Source organism: Leptonychotes weddellii, chromosome 14, assembly GCF_054177405.1.
Source record: "Leptonychotes weddellii isolate Sample4059 chromosome 14, ASM5417740v2, whole genome shotgun sequence".
Classification (NCBI taxonomy): Eukaryota; Metazoa; Chordata; class Mammalia; order Carnivora; family Phocidae; genus Leptonychotes; species Leptonychotes weddellii.
In genome coordinates this window covers 13,957,308-13,973,959 of record NC_138382.1, presented here as the reverse complement: position 1 = coordinate 13,973,959, position 16,652 = coordinate 13,957,308, and the positions used below count along the sequence as shown (strand labels likewise).

Here is a 16,652-nt window from a genome sequence, read left to right as displayed (position 1 = left end):
TTGTGTGATTGAATATCTCACCAGGAAAAGGACGTGCCTCAACTAGCTTGCTAGAGGATAAGGTTTGTGAAGCCCAGCCCCAGCCACCTCGATCTTTCCAGACAAGGCTTTCCACCTTCAGCGGAGGCACAGACTGACCTATAGCCAGCGGCCGATGAATGAGTGAACCCAGTTAAGACCCTACATTAAACAATTTTAGGTCCAGAAATCTGCTCTTAACCATAGATCTCATAATCAAAGCAAACGATGTCTAATAAGTATGCTGTCAAGACCTCTGCCCTGGTAAACTTCTGAAAACCCAATGGTAAATAGTTATGCCCTTTCCAAGGTACTGACGTACCAGGTAAACGAACAAACTGAAATAGTTTCAGAGACAACTTAAAGCTCTCCTACATTCTGGAATTATCCGTCTTCATCCTAAATCAAGAACGTTGCTGACAATTACTATAATACTATTTTAGAATAAATTTTCCATTCATTTCAGAAACTTCGGTGAGCCAGTGTTTCAGTTTTGTGCCCCTTCCTGTAACAAAAGTAGTGACATATTTGGGGAAAAGGATTCCAGTACATGGAACAAATAAATCTACTGAAAACTCTCCTTAAAAGGCTAAGTTCTGGCGCCCTCCTGACATTTTATATATATATATAAATAATTCCTTGTCACCATTTGTAAAAAAAATTTTGTTGTATTAATAGGCCTATTTCTAACAAAATCCATATTACTATTATATTTTCAAGTATTAGCATTCTTCTTACCACTACTCATTAATCAGAATGGCACATATTTTAAGTGTTTGCCCCTCTCAAACTTGAATTATTCTGTTGATGATTTTCACTTGAGTATAGAGGCAGCCACTTGTTAAACTGCTAGCTCTCAAACTCGCATGATTCTGTATACATCACAAGTGCTTTATAAATATTCAGGGATGATGGTATTTGCTTATGATATGCTCTTATCACTCATCTTGATCCCACACTAGCAAGGAACAATTTTATGCAAAATATTGGGAATCTTTTCATATTTATTTGGATTGTGGGATTCTAAATGGAACAGAAGTTTTTTGGAGTAATTATAAAACAAAGTCATATTCTTTGAAGATTTCTACTTACCAACACATGACATCTGGATATGGGTTTTTGGCTTCAAGAGAACCCAATTGTAGAACTAACATAGTCATTTTGGAAATTATTTTATCTTACAATCTTTTGGTTGTAAAGTTCTCTATGCTTACATCTTGCTGCTTACCAAGGAAACCGGTCTTAATTTAACTCTTTTCAATTTCAAGGATGTGCCTTTTTTTATAGTGCTCTAAGCTTTGTAGAAAAGATCAGATTCAACCTACCCAACCCTATCCATAATTTAAAAATATATTCTCTCTCATCCCTCTCCTTTCCCAGCAGAACTTCCTGTGATGCTCGAATGTGCTCTATGCTTTCCAAGATGGTAGCCTCAAGCCACATGTGGCTATTGAAATACACACTAGCTGAAATATAGCTAGTGTGAGTGAAGAGGTGAATTTTAAATGTAATTAAAAATTAAATTTAATTTTATCTAATTTAAATTTAAACTTAAATTTAAATAGTGACATGTGGATACCATTCTGGATATTGGACAATGCCATTCTGGAGAAGTAGAAGCCTCATCTGTTAAACCTGTCCTTGTAGGGCAGCTCCTGTTTTTTCACAGATGCATGTCATTTAGGAGGGCACACACTCAATTATTGCAAGGTGAGTATCATGCTTTCTCTTTGGGGCCCCAAATCTTCCTACTGACACCAAGCATTTTTTTTCTGGGTTTTGTCTGTTTGTAGTAGTATAGTTGGAAACAGTTATCCTGAAGAATCCTGCAACTAACGTTTGTGAAGGGTCCATTAAAAAGAAAAATAAAAAAGATGGTGGAGAAGATTTGGTGGGCAAATTTGTTACTGAGTTTTTTGTCTACTCATATATGGGCCTTGACTAATAAACCACGATAGAAGTGGAAATTCAGGAAATAATGAAAGTTCAATGATTTTAACAGTTATATCAAGTTATCTATCTACAAGAAGCCATGTTGCTTTGGCGACCAGGTTAGGTGAAATAAACATTCTTGGTGCCACGTATAATTGATAGAAAGCAAATGCAAATAGCAAAATGAAGATGCCACTTTTTGTCTGAAGGAAGATGGGCAAGGTGTACGTGGAAAGAAGTTAGGTGTGAGGGCATTTTACCTTGGCTCCTGGTACTACCACTGAAGCACCTTGAAAATACTTGCCTGATCAGTAGAAGATAAGTATAATAAATTAGTGGCAGGGAAAGTACCACCTCTCATTCTTGAGTCTTAACTAGACATAGATAATTAACCATAACTTTAGGGCTTTTGAAATCATCAACCCACAAACAAGGCATTACATATCAAAAGATTAAACCTAGTCAGATACCTTGGTATTGATATAATTTATTTGCTATAAGGTACCCTTTATAATGAAGGTTTAGATGAAACTTCCTCTACATAATGTAGTCAAGAAGAATCGTTTTCCCTTAGAAAGAATCATCTTTTGCTTCTGCTGGAGCCTCTTAGCCTCCTTCCCAACCACTACTCCCATCCCTGAGCATTTCTCCTCATTATTAGTTTGACATAAGACATGTTTAGGACATCTTTTTGAAGATGTCTCTGGAAGCCTCAGGACTGTCTCTGGACCTAAATCTAAGATGGATCATTATCCTGCATCCCCAGGATCCCTAGACATTGTATTGCTGTTACCTGCAAGTTTATGTGCAGTAAATTTCTTCCCCCTTGAGAGTAGACTGGGGCTCTGTCCATTAAATAACCCTTCCTCCCAACAATTTCTTTTATGCCATGGGATTCAGACAATCTCCTAGATTTTGAGAACATTGCCTATTTCTTGTGCATAATTCTGTTCGCCAGCATGGACTCCCAAGACCTGCCCTTCCAAAAGAGATACTTTCTTTTATTGTAGGAAGAAGTAACAAATACAAATAACCAATGGCTTATTCTTTTTGCTCAATTATTAATATATCCTGCCAATTCATATACTGTCAATTAATATGCTGCCTCACTATGGTGAAAATGAGGTATAAAATCATCAACTCAAGTTCCCATACAATTTCACCAAATAAATCCTTAAAACCACTAAATCCCCATCCTCCACCTTCTTCACTTTAGTTATGTGGGAGTACACAGTGCAATAGATTTACCCTAGGAGTAGTCTACACAGTTAGCAAGTCTAGAAAAACAAACAAAAAGTCAGTTAGTTAATAGAAAAGTTTTGGAAACTTCTATCTCTGCAACTTTAGAAGCTACCTATAAACTGAAGGGCTCAAAGTCAGATTCTTTCAATGTTTTTGGTCAAATTTGTCTCCTGGGTATACTTTTACTCAAGGAAAAGTTAGGTGGGTTGGGAAGTAGAAAAAAGGTAAACAAAAATTTATGATATAAGTATTCTGAGAATGCAAGCTAAGAAGTAAGCAGTTTATATGTTTAGATATCAAGACTTATGGAGAACTGATTTCATTCAAATGAGTAAAAGGCTCACAGTAACTCATAAAATCCCTTTATACTAAGAGATGGTGCATGCCAATTACCCATATTTCTTTAAAGTATGAAAGCCAGCCTTCCTTCCTTCCTTCCTTCCCTCCCTCCCTCTCATTCATACTACCTTGAACTTCATTAGAAGGAGTGTGACCAGAGGTAGAGAGTCCACAATGATTCACATAAAGAGAAAAAGTCCCAGGGGTACTGTCTGTGTCTCAGGCTCTAGGTAAAAGAGAATTCCACGGTTCATTCAACAAACCTAAATAGGTGCCTGCTTTTAACCAGACCCTGAGGATACAGTGAGAACAAGACAGAAATGCCACCAGGACTCAGGGTTGCTCACAACCTGATACAGGAGTGCTGTAGCCAAAGTCAGTGGGGAAATAATTAGTTGAGATGAGTGCTTAAAAATGGAAGCAACACTAGATGAAATTCTTTGTTTGAGTTTATTTGTTCTCTTTCATTAATCTAAGAAATTCAGTTGGGGACCCACCTCACCCATTTGGGCCATATTATGAGAAGGACACCACTCACACAGCCCTTTTAGGACTTGGACTTCTGTTATAGCCTTTGCAATTTTCATGATGCTTCACAAAAGTCCATGCCCAGTAGTAGAACTTCTGGGCTTCCTACAGAAATGCAGGCTGTTCCTTAACATCTCCACATACCAAGCAACCTGTGTACCTGTCAGACTTACCCAGTGACCAAATGGTCCCAGTTTGCCTGAAACTCTCCCTGGTTTCAGCTCTGAAAATCTCACATCCTAGGAAACCGCTCATGCGTGGGCAAACCTAGATAAGTTTCAACCTAGGCCTCTGTGGCTCTCACCAAACCTTTAGCACAGGTTGCTCCCTGAGTTATAGTGAAGTCTTTCCTTTCTTCCTACTTCAGAGGCAATACAATGTTTTTATACGTTCTTACTTTTCCTCTTCATGCACTACCAGCACATCATTTTCTTTTCTTTGTATCCCCAATTCCCTTTGTCTAGAATCATTCTGGTGGTTTAAATAGACTCCAGCAAAGCATACATGTGAAAGCCTTCAAGTAAGAAACAAGAAGTCAGTGTCTCACCATCTCTCGACATTCCCAGGGCAAGACACTTTTGCAGTCGGCAGTGTTGGCAACGGTTTCTGTTGGTTCTGTCGATTAAACAGTTTCTCTGCCTTGGGCAGGAATAAGAGGCATTGTTTTGCTGGCTCCTCCTGAAGAAGCCCTAGAAGCCAAAAGAGAATGGGAGGGAGATCGATTTATAAGAAAGAAAATGGAGATAATTAACTTACATCTTTGCTACATTTTCTACAGTGACTGGAACGGAGTTTAATTAAAAAAAATTTTTTTTTTTTTTGGACACTTCTCCTTGGTTAGCTTACAGATGTTTCTACTGGGGGTAAATATGTACTATCGACAGAGAGCTGAAGGGATCTTTCATTCATTCATTTAATCAATGTTTACTAAAGACATTTGTGACCTGTGTTGTTCTATACAAAGAAAAACAGAACAGAGCTCCTGCCCTCAAAGAGCAGTGAGTGAAGAAGGCATGGCAAAGGACAGTGTCACTGCCAAGCCAAGTAGGACAAAACGTGATGGGGACAATAACACAACCTTATGGTAAGTGCTGTGGGGGTGAGGAACTTGGGGTGTTGGTCATAATAGCTGTACTGAGGGCAGGCGCAGCATGTACCACGATCTTCCTAGTTTCTAAGATGCATTTTTACCTATTTGAAAAATTTTAAATTTGGCCAGAATGCATCTGGGAAGGTTGTTTTTTAAACCAGCAATGTGCCTTATAATTAACCTCATATTAAAAAAGGAAATATGGTATATAAAGTCTTCAATAAAAATAAGCAATAAATAAAAGCTGAACTCATGCTCTTTGCTTGGCTTCAGGCTAGGGAGATGTACGAGGTTTTCTTGCAAGTAAGTTTGGGTTTTTCTGGTACAAACTTAACTGCCATGGACCATACACTACCCTCCTAAATAAATCCATAGCTGAGTTATGGATTAGTCATCTTACAGAAAACCCTACAGGGGAAAATCTGGGTTTCCTCAATTATCAACAGAAGGATAGAGCAGGGTTGGGACTAGGGTTGCAGCTAGTGAGGCAACCATCTTGGCCACAAAATTTAAGAATAGCCAAAAAACTTGTTAATCAGGATAAGTAATATTTTAACACATTGTATTAAGAATCAACATTAATGCAAAACACCCCGAAAAGTTTAAAGAGGATCAAGATTATTGATTTTCCTTTAGTTTGGGGCTCTCATATGGCATGGTGTGGCACGTGAAGAGAGCTTGGCCACTCTTGTGAAGAACTTCAGAAATGGATGTGTAGCCTGGTATCTTTTTAGAGAGAAAAAATGCCAGCCGGTTTTGTGTTGTAAGCCTCAAGCCATTCAAATCGAGGAGTAGTTTGGTGCCCACAGATCCATGTGTATTACTTAGATAATATGTTGGGAACCATTTGTATAGGGAATACATCATTTCAATCCCTGGGGGCTTGGATGTGAGCTCTATTTTAAAGAGCTCCATGAATTCATTCGAACTGGACAAATGGTCCCCAACATATAATGGTGCGATTTATGATTTTTTGACTTTACAGATGGTGTGAAAGCAGTATGCATTCAGTAGAAACCATACATTGAATTTTGAATTTGGATCTTTCCCCAGGCTAGTGAGAGGCGGTCTGGTGCTCTCTTGTGATGCTGGGTAGGGCTGCAGCCCCAGCTCCCAGTCAGACTGGTGATCACGAGGGTCAACAACCCCATGCACTCCCAGCCGTTCTGGTTTTCACTTTCAGTACAGTATTCAATAAATTACATAAGATATTCAACACTATATTATAAAATGGGCTTTGTGTTAGATGATTTTGCCCAACTATAGGCTAGTATTAGTGTTCCAGGCACATGTAAGGTGGGCTAGGCTAAGCCATGATGTTGGGTCGGTTAAGCGTATGAAATGCATTTTTGACTTAAGATATTTTCAACTCACCCTGAGTTTGTAGGGACATAACCCCCATGTAGGTCAAGGAAGATCTGTACCATCAAAGCTGTCAGAAGCCATAACTTCAGCCCATCAGTCTTGATAAAAGAGGAGTTGGAATTTACATTTTAAGAAAGAATTGGTGGTTTTTATCTTTGGATACTCTAGTGCCACTTAGCAAAAGAGCTGACAGAGAAGACTTTTGAAGTCACAGCTACAGTCCTAATTTAAGGCAATTTGACATTAATTACGAGGCATTTCTTGCTTATCTGTTGCTCATTATTGCAAATGAGGTCTTTGGCATGAAAAAGAGATTCTGTTTCAAATTTTATTGAATGAGGAGGAATTTGAATAAGTGCACAAGCTGAATTGATGTTATTTGAAATGGGTTGTTTATGTTGCCTCAAGAACCATATTATGGAAATTCAGAGGTTGATACTGAACGTGGGGATTCTGACATCTTATTCTGAACAGAGTTTCTTGAGTTTTCTATTTGGAGAAAAATGCAGCATATTTACACATGTGGGTTTTCCCAGGAAATAAAAAAAAAGTAGTGTCGTGTACAATGTCATTTTGGCTACAACTTCAGAGTATGCTTCCGAACAGCAGTGTAATTTCTAGGATTGTGTCTTCTTCCTTTAAATAGAAAAGATGACAGGAACCTACACACTTGTTTCTGACTATTGACCTGTTGGAATATATGTGTTCCATAGTTAAATCTTCTGGAAATTACTGTTTAAAATGTTTTGCTTGTTAACATGAACATATGCTCATATTTTGAAAGCAGGCATTTTCTTATTAGAGCTTATACAATGAAACACAAAACAGCCACACTTTGACACTGGTCTAAAAAAATGTATTTGGTGGATACTTTGTAAACTAGACCAGAGGCCTTAAAATTGCATAATAAACCAACCCAGTGGTGGAAAAGCTTTCCCTGGAGGGTTCAGATTCTAAAATTATTAGCGTTTACGAAGAAAACTATTTGTCTACCTCCCAGAGGTAGTAATAACTTACTCTAAGGAGAGTAAAAAATTGCTTTTTTCTAATTTTGCTTTATTGTTTCTTCTGATGAGTTGGAAACAATTGCATTAAGGTGTGATAACATGCGATTCTCAATTTTAAGTCTGCAGAGGAACAGAATGCAAGGCATGTCTCGTGATGTTCAAATATGGATTATCACTAATCACCTTTGAAGCAGGCTGTCGATGGGTTAGTTACATTCATGTTATTCTTCCCTCTCTGCATCCTTTTCCCACTTTATTTTCATTTCTTTCTTTTTCTTTTCTTTGCTCCCGTTTCAATTCCAGGAATCATACTTTTTGGAGACTCTTATGAAGACACTGCCTGTTTTTTACATAGCACTATTTGATGGTTATGGTATGTTTTATTTCAAATATATTTGAATCTGTTAGGATTAAGGTTGGTTCTTAGAATTTATGATTGTGCTACATCTCCTTCAGTCTACTGATTTAAAAAACATTTTTTAATTATTTTTTTAAGTAATCTCTCTACCCAACGTGGGGCTCGGACTCAAAACCCTGAGATCAAGAGTCGCGTGCTCTACCAACTGAGCCAGCCAGGGGCCCCCAGTCTACTGATCTTAAATTAATGATTCACTCTGCTTCCATCTTTGATCAAAAATATGATTGCTTTCACCATTAACTTTGCCAACATATCACTTTTCACTCGCAGAGTGTAGCTGCATTTTGTTTGTTCTGTGACATTTTGCCCTTTGAAATTAGGTGTGGAATTGTTTTTTATTTCCTCCGTGGTATTTAGTCTCTTGCTTGTTTTTTTTTTTTTTTTTTCTTTCTAAGGAAGAATTTTAAAAACTTACAGTGAACTTTCAAGTTTCTCTTATTTCAGATTAGGTCTATGTTAACTGCTATTTTCAACTTCGTATTTTAAGAGCAACTTCCTCATAGGAACTCGTTTGTCTTTGGTAGGGTTGGTTGAATCTCTCCTTGGAGAGGAACACTGGATTGAGAATGAAAAATCTTGTGTTTTCGGCCATATTTTGTTTACTAACTAGATCAGTGACATTGGCCAAATGATATGATCTTGTTTACACCTCATTATCTCATTGAAAAATGAGGAGGTTGGGGCAGATAATTTTTAATTGATTTAGAGATTATCTGGTACACTTCTGACATTCCATGCTTCTACTTTTATTTTTCTGGAATGTGAGAATAAAGGATGGCCATATGCATATTGCAACTGTTACCTCTGACTTTTTTCTCAAGCAGATAAATAAATCTAGGCCATTGGCTTGCCATCTTTAACCTTTAGCTGTTTTACCTAGTAATCAATGCCCTTGAGTTTACTCAAGACAATACTGTTAAAACAGCAAGAAGCTGTATTTCTTTCTCTGTAAATGTGACTAATTCAAGCTTTTAAATACCAATCCATTTTTAAGTAGCTGCTGACCAGGTAAGCAATCACGAAAAACCTGAAAGGCCAAAGAACAGAAAACCAACCCACCCACACACCAAGCAGAAATTCCCACGTGTCAGCAGTAGGCACAAGCATCCTTCAGCGGGCCCTCTTTAAAAAGATGTCACCACGTGCACGGGGAGGTATACGGATGCCCGAGGCAAACACGATGCTGTGGGCAGTGCTGTGTTAAAGTCTCCTACCTTGCAGCCTTCACACGTGATCACTCCGTAGTGGATCCCGGAGGACTTATCGCCACAAATTTTGCATGGTATCACTTCAATTTGTGCTGAAAGGGGAAAAGAGACATTTTGAGCTTCTTCCTTTTGCTCTCCTGTCTCCCTCCCCACCTCTCCCGGCATGACCTTCGTGTTTGAGGACCCTGGGGTGGGGTTGCCCGCCACTATTTGAAAGGCTTCCTGAAGTTTCTTGTGAGTGAAAGGGCAGCTATCTACCACTGTTTGCTTTGTTTTTCTAAGACTGAAAAATATAACCAGGTACGAGAAGTTTTCTAAACTCCTAGTTCACTGTGAAAACGTCAACGGTGACAATATTATTGAGCATTCTCCACGTGACCATAAAAATAATAAAAGTTGTTGGTACAAGATATGATCTATTTATGACACAAATAATTTCACTAATACAACAAAATTAATACATGGAGAAATCCAGGGAAAATGATAAAAACAGGTGGCTACTAGGACTTCAATACAAACAAAATAATTTCGTGGAGATGAAGACATTTGGGCTGATTTTGAAGATTGTGTACCATGAGGTTAGGCTGATGTGAAGGGCAAAGGGCATTTCTGCCAGCAGAATGGAATAGAAGCGGTCTGGAACGACACTGGCTCTTGAGCGCTGGGACAGACAACTGGGCTCCACTGGAAACGAGGGCCATGTGGTTGGGGAGGGGGAGTGATATGGGACTGTGGAGCTCCTGAGAGTTAGGCAGAGGAGTTTTCACCTGATACTGCTGGCCATAAGGATCCAAGGAAGGGAACAGGGTGAAGACATGATGGAAGAAGGGGTTTGGGTCCCTTAGAAAGGTGGGTTCAGCCAGCTAACCAAAAATAAGCAGAAGACCAATTAAAAGCTATTCCAAACCTCGTGTTAGGAGATGAAAGTGTGGATTACATGCATGGCAGGAGAAATGGAGAGGAAGAAACAAACAGAAAGATAGTTCAATCAGGATCAATGAAAGAAAGGACACAGGTAGAAATCGATGGAGAACAAAAGGTGACTTCTAGCTTCACCCTTGAGGGTTAGGTTCCATAGCAGGTTTGACACAAATGGGGTTATTGGTAAGGCAACTGCTTTGTGGAATATGGTGGGGCATGGGATTTCCAGCTCGCCTGTGTGCACGGGTAGGCACCTGTAGATAGAACCTTTTGGAAGGATGATTTTAAGTCATCAGCATCGAGGTTATGGATGAATCCATGAGATAAACTTTATTTAGAATGTAGTAATTCCTATGTCTCTGGTAGTATTCTAAGTGTTGTTAAAATTGTACACACCAGGAAGAGCTGCTATTCCCGTTCCCAATTTAAAATAATTATGCAAAATATGCCTCAAAATGCTTTGTACATCAATCTGCCATTTGGATGCTTTTCTACAGTTTCTCACCCTGGAATATACAAAACACATAAATGTAAGACATAACCCTCTTTTTCTTATTGTTTTACATTTTTTAAAAAAGATAATACTTAGCTTTAGGAGAGCATATTCAATTTTTTGAAATCAAGAATTTCACAATAAGTTCAAGTCATCTTTGTAAGCAAAAAATTAGCATTATGGCCCTATTTTTCATATGAGAAAACTGAGGATCCAAATGGTTAATGATGCCCTTGAGTTGATTTGGGAGATGGCAACTAGAATTTAGGCAATTTTCCTGATTCTTTGTCCAGTAACCCTTTCTCCGCCTACCTCAGGGATATGATATGAACACAATTTTGAATTCTGTTATTATTCCAATAGCACCAGCTAAAGAGATTATGATAAAAACATCAGGAGATGAGACAAAGTCAACTAAAACAGTTATTAGCTTAACTATTTATATTGGTTCTGTTTCTTCAGGTTTCAGATGAGAAGAACTGGTATTTGTTTTCAAGGTTTTGTGATATGGGGAAAAAAATGTGAGATTTAATTCTATTCTGTTTTCCTAGATTCCTGTCTCTAATCTGTTAATGACTGGGTCCATGGCCAAGATCAAATTCTTATTTTGTTCTCTGGCTTATAAGGTTTAGCTGACAAATGTCATAGATTTGTGAGGATTAAATGAGATATTTTATGTAGAAGAGCCTGGCAAATAGTAAAGAGCTACAAAATGTCAGTCTTTATCAGCATCAGAATTACTGTTAGCTGGTATTTCTAATGCTATTGGACAAGAATTATAACAGCCCATGTTAATATTCCTTTATTAAAAATCTTATTTGAAAAACTCGAATGACACTATACATTATTTGTACCTTTTTTTTTAGTGATAACCTTTCAAACAGTGGATTCTTTATAATGACTACAAAATTGACTAAAAATACCAGGTATCCACTGTACAGTTAGACTTCTATGATATTAAGTCAGAGGCATTCTTTGCATAAATTACTCCCCAGGGAGTAACTTACACGTGGGGAGAATCTGCTTCAATAAGTTCTTAATTATAAAATGATCTAACTCTAAAGGAAATGAAAATAGAGGTAATTTGCCCCCTAGGGTGTGAGAAGATGTTTTTGAAAGCCACAAAGGTTATCTTATACAACTTGGAAAATACAAATGGCATAAGGAATGATTCGATAGAGCATCTGCATATTTATACATATTTATTATCCCAGCTCAACATGTAATCCTGAAGAACCATAAACATTTTAACAGTATTTTTAAAGAGAAAGAAAAAGGTATATGTGTGTTGCTATGTGTGGGAAGGGATTATCAATTTGGGAAACCCATGACCGTTTTTACCTATTATGGCAGAACACGTCATCTGAGGCATATTATAGGTGAAGATAAATTTAAATAATTTAAAGGACTAATCCTTTTCCTTTGCCATCATTTAAAATAAACTGCTTCTGAGCTACATCATAGCTCATACTATGTATTTTATAAAGCATGTCTTCAAGGCAGAGTATTTCAGACACTGATCAGGACAACACACGACATTATTGCTCCAATGGACGCTTCTAAAGGTCTTGCCATTACACCAGCCATGGTGAGGTAGGCAGTTACCTCGCAGTGAATGCAGATCTGGTGACATGCTATTTATCATGGTTTCAAGCTGAACATCTAGGGAGGATTTGGTGGCTTGGACCACACTAGCTGTGACCATGAAGGCGCTCTAAGGAAACTCAGGGTGGGGGAGTTCAACTTTCCTACTTTTGTGTGACTCATGGATTAATTCAACAATAGTGTTCTCTGAGGAGCCGGAATGCCCTGAGAGGTGGCTTGAGATGTGCTCATTTCACAGTGTTTCCATTTCTTATATCTTCTGCTCACTTCCATTTTTCTATTGGTAATCCTCTGTGGAGACTAAAGTTAAAATTTTATTTACCAACTAGATCTTTTTGTTTATAAAAGCAATCACAGTATTTCGGAAATGATATTCGTACAATATCAAAGAATATCATGAAAGATTTAAAATAATTTTTTGATGTTTTACCTTATAGAATATCACATTATGAAGTACAATTAATTTAATACCCCATTATTTGGCAGGCAGGTCCTATTCAACAATTATACACTAGTCACAGTTTGTCTCTTCTTCGAAGATGGCGGTCCTCTCCTCTCCTCCCAGTACCTCCTGAAGGCTCTCCCTTGCTTAGAGCCCCTTACTGTCACATCGCACAAAGCCACTGTGTGTGCAATGCTTCCTGATGATCAAAATGTACATGTCTTTTGTTCTGCTCCCTCAGAACCCCCTGCTGCTGAAGGCAGGTGTGAGGTTAGATTAACTAATCCAGGCGAATGCATTCACTAGGAAATGCATCACTTTGATGCATCAAAATACCTTAATTCTTAAAAGAATCCACCAGGAATGGTAGTAATAGTGGACTGTTCAGGTACTTTCTGGTTGAAGGAAACATTTTTACTGCATGTGTTCTTGTGGCTCTTGATTCCCCATTCTAACTCCTACAACTCAACCTGGCCATTTTTATCGTCTGGGCATTTTAAGTCCATGGAGGAAAGGATCTGGGTAATATTTTTATTATTTTATAGAAAGATTTTATTTGACACAGTGAGAGAGCGAGCAAGAGCGAGAAAGAGAGAGAGAGAGAGAAAGCGAGCGCACAAGCAGGGGGAGTGGCAAGCAGAGGGAGATGGAGAAGCAGGCTCCCTGCCGAGCAGGGAGCCCAACGACGTGGGGCTCGATCCCAGGACCCTGGGATCATGACCTGAGCTGAAGCTTAACTGACTGATCACCCAGGCATCCCAATACTTTTTTTAAAAAAATTTTCTACGGAGACCAAAAGAGAATTTGTATAACTCCTAAAAGCAGTACTCCTAATTTTCTTTCTTTCAGCACAACCAAGAGATTCAACATATTCCCTTTTATAAAAAAGGCTTTAAGCAATACTGATTTCCTACATTTGGGGTGAGAAGTAATCAGAATCTTGAGATTGGAATGGATATATATTTTGGAATAGGTCCCCAAGTGATTCCATTGAGGATTAAATGAATCAAACTGTGAACTAGGAATTCTCTGCCCCATGTGAACTGCCTGCAAAGGAAATAAAGCCCAGGGACAAGCCTATAATCCGAAAATACTAAGGAAGGACCAAGAGTTCTCTGTTTGCTGACCTTCGGTTTGGGCTATGCTTTTAGCATCTTTTGTTTTCTGCCTTTTTTTTCTTTTTAAAAAGATTTATTTATTTATTTGAGGGGGGAGGGGCAGAGAGAGAGGGAGACTCTCAAGCAGACTCCCTACTGAGGGCAGAGCCAGATGAGGGGCTTGATCCCAGGACCCCGAGATCATGATCTGAGCCAAAAATCAAGAGTTGGATGCCCAACAGACTGAGCCACCCAGGCACCCCCTTTTTTCTTTTCCTGAAGAGAAATGAGAAGCATTTGCCCCATCTACAATAACTTCCATTCCTGGATTGTGGGTTTGCCCCTCAGTTTCTGTTTCCCAGAATTTCACAGTTAGGCTAAAAGTGGGCAGGGCAGGAAAAACTGTCTGAGTGAAGCGCACTTTGCACATACAAAACTTCCAATCAGGATGACTATTTTGGTTAAAATTCCTTTTGCATATGGTCTCAGGAGCCGTGTAAGTTGCATCTCACCCATCATTTGTGGCAAATCCAAATAGAAATCCCTGTTTGTAGTCTTTCTCTTTCTCACTGGCAGACTGATAAGTTTCTACCTCTATCAGGCATACAATCTTCTGATGTCACTCACAGAGGAGAAAACCTACAGGATAAAGCAAGTATTTCTAAGATCTGGTTTCACTGTAACGTTATCAGAAAAGAGCGGAAGTGTGGAAAAATGAAACCCTCAGGAAACAAGCAGAAGTTTTTGAGCTTTTCTATCATGTTAGGTGGTGATTCTAAAAGATTCCTGACATCAGATCAGGTATGTGTTCATGTACAGCTCATCGGGGCACACAGCATCTTTAATCCCAGCTTCCTGCTTAAGTACCAAATATAGTGCACGCAATTCAGTACACTCGAATTCCTACTAGAATTCCTCTATCAGCATTTGGGATCTCCCTTTCTTCCCTTCCTTCTTAAACTCTCCTCTGTAATATTCTGGGCAGTAGTCTGTGTGAGCCTTTGGTTCCATTTGGTGTAGACAGCTTCTGAATGACCCACAGGTAACATTTATTTTTATATTATTATATCCCTTAACTACATGTCCTTGGAGACCAGAGTAAGAAAAATTACTATCACATGAGAATGGCCAAAAATGATTTTTTTCAAAGGCATGATGTATAGGATTATCATGAAGGGAGTTGATTTATCTTCCAGAGGAACACTCAGCCCTGAAGAGTTGCTTGCCTACTCTACCTCCTGAGAAGACTGAAACAACAGAGAATGAGACCAACGAAGGACAGTAGCAGCTATTAGTATTATCATCAATAGCAATTACTGATAATAAGTTAAATATCCCCCTAGGAAGTTGAAGTGGTTTTAAACTCATAATTTATGAATTAATTCCCATTAGCTACATCTTGTCCTATCAAAGTTTTAATTATAACGAGATAATGTGTGTGTAGGACCTGACATCATTCAGGATGAAAGCAGTAATGTCATCGGTGACCATCCACAGTGTGGTCTGCACACCAGTGGCATTGGCGTGACCTGGGGGCACCTTAGAAATGCCGAGAATCGGGACTTGGATTCATAACCCAAGGCCAACTGAATCAGAATTTGCTTTTTAACAAGCTCCCTAGGACAGGATTCAGGTTTGAGAAGAATTGCTCCATGATGTCCAGGTAATTACAGTTGTAGCTACTCTGAGAACTAACAGAATTTTTAATTTCTCTGACATTAAGGGAAATTAAAAACTTTACAAGACTCAGGAAAAGCAGTTTCTGTGGTTGTCTGTTAGGTATTTCTCTTTCGTTCAAAAGGCAGAGGGAAGGACACTGGAAGGGTTTGTTACAAAAAAACCCTGGTCATTAATTGACAAGGCAGAAGAAAGAGAAGCCAGTGTATTCCCAGAAACATCTTGCATTACTGTAATTAACACCCGGTGTACCGGGTTTCCTTTACAGATTTTAACGATTGTCAGCTGCGTCTACATCTCTTCACATTGTAACACTGTGTGGTAGTATGTCCACCCCTTTCTGTGGGACCGGCTCTTGGGGTCTGACTACTAGCTCATTCTCTGGATGCTCTGCAAAAAAAGCCTTTCAAGAAGACTTTGAAATAGTTTTTCTATTTTAAGTTTTTAATTGCACAAAGTTTACTTCTTTTGGTGGAGATAAGGAGGTCAAACAATATTTGCAACAGAGATGAACTCATTTCAGCTCTCCATGGTAATTCTGGAGAGGATACATTTGGAAAGCTACCCCATCTGGTGGAGCCATATTAGTTAACACAGAGCTCAGTAGTCCTGATGGCCACTCATCGCATTCCTCCCATCTATCATCATGCTGTCCTGAGCCATACTACTCAAAGTGTGGCCCCTGACCAGCAGCACTGCATTTCCTGGGTGCTTGCTAGAAATTCAGGCCTTAGCTTCTACCTTAGACCAAGATAATCAGAATCTGCGTTGTAACAATATCTCTGTGATTCATATGCACAGTGAAATTTGAGAAGTTCTGGAAGAAAGAAAGAGAAGATAGTCTACAATTTAACTCTCAGAGTGTCTACCCCCAAACCACAACTCCATGTGAGGAGACCTTCATCTTAAAAAAAGAAGACATGGGGTGCCTGGCGGGCTCAGTCGGAAGAGCATGTGACACTTGATATTGGGGTCAGGAATTCAATTTCCACATGGAGTGTAGAGATTACTTAAATTTTAAAAACTTAAAGAAAAAGATGTGTATTCTTGATAGCTATTTTTTTCAATCATAAAAAGAAAATTGATTATTTTGCTTCGGTGAAAAACCGGATTCTCTGTAGTTCCTTCTTTTGTTCCTGAGCCTCTTTCTCTAGTCTTCATTTAGCTGAACTCTTCAACAGAAAGCTCATGTTTATGCAGCACCCCCTTTACTGGAGGAGCACAGGAAGGGATAACTCCACACACCAAATCACACAGATGACTCAGAGTG

General features: G+C 38.8%; 1 protein-coding gene across 2 annotated transcripts in view; it reads right to left on the bottom strand.

Annotated features, from left to right (window-relative positions):
• The window catches only part of RORB (RAR related orphan receptor B), a 176,700-nt gene that overhangs the window by 56,067 nt on the left and 103,981 nt on the right, over positions 1-16,652 (bottom strand). For both annotated transcript variants that reach the window (XM_081802848.1, XM_006731254.3), the window contains exons 2-3: positions 9,154-9,239; positions 4,607-4,748 (exon numbers count right to left, since the gene is read on the bottom strand). In XM_081802848.1, the coding sequence (XP_081658974.1) occupies positions 4,607-4,748; positions 9,154-9,239 (228 nt within the window). The remainder of the gene's footprint in view (positions 1-4,606; positions 4,749-9,153; positions 9,240-16,652) is intronic.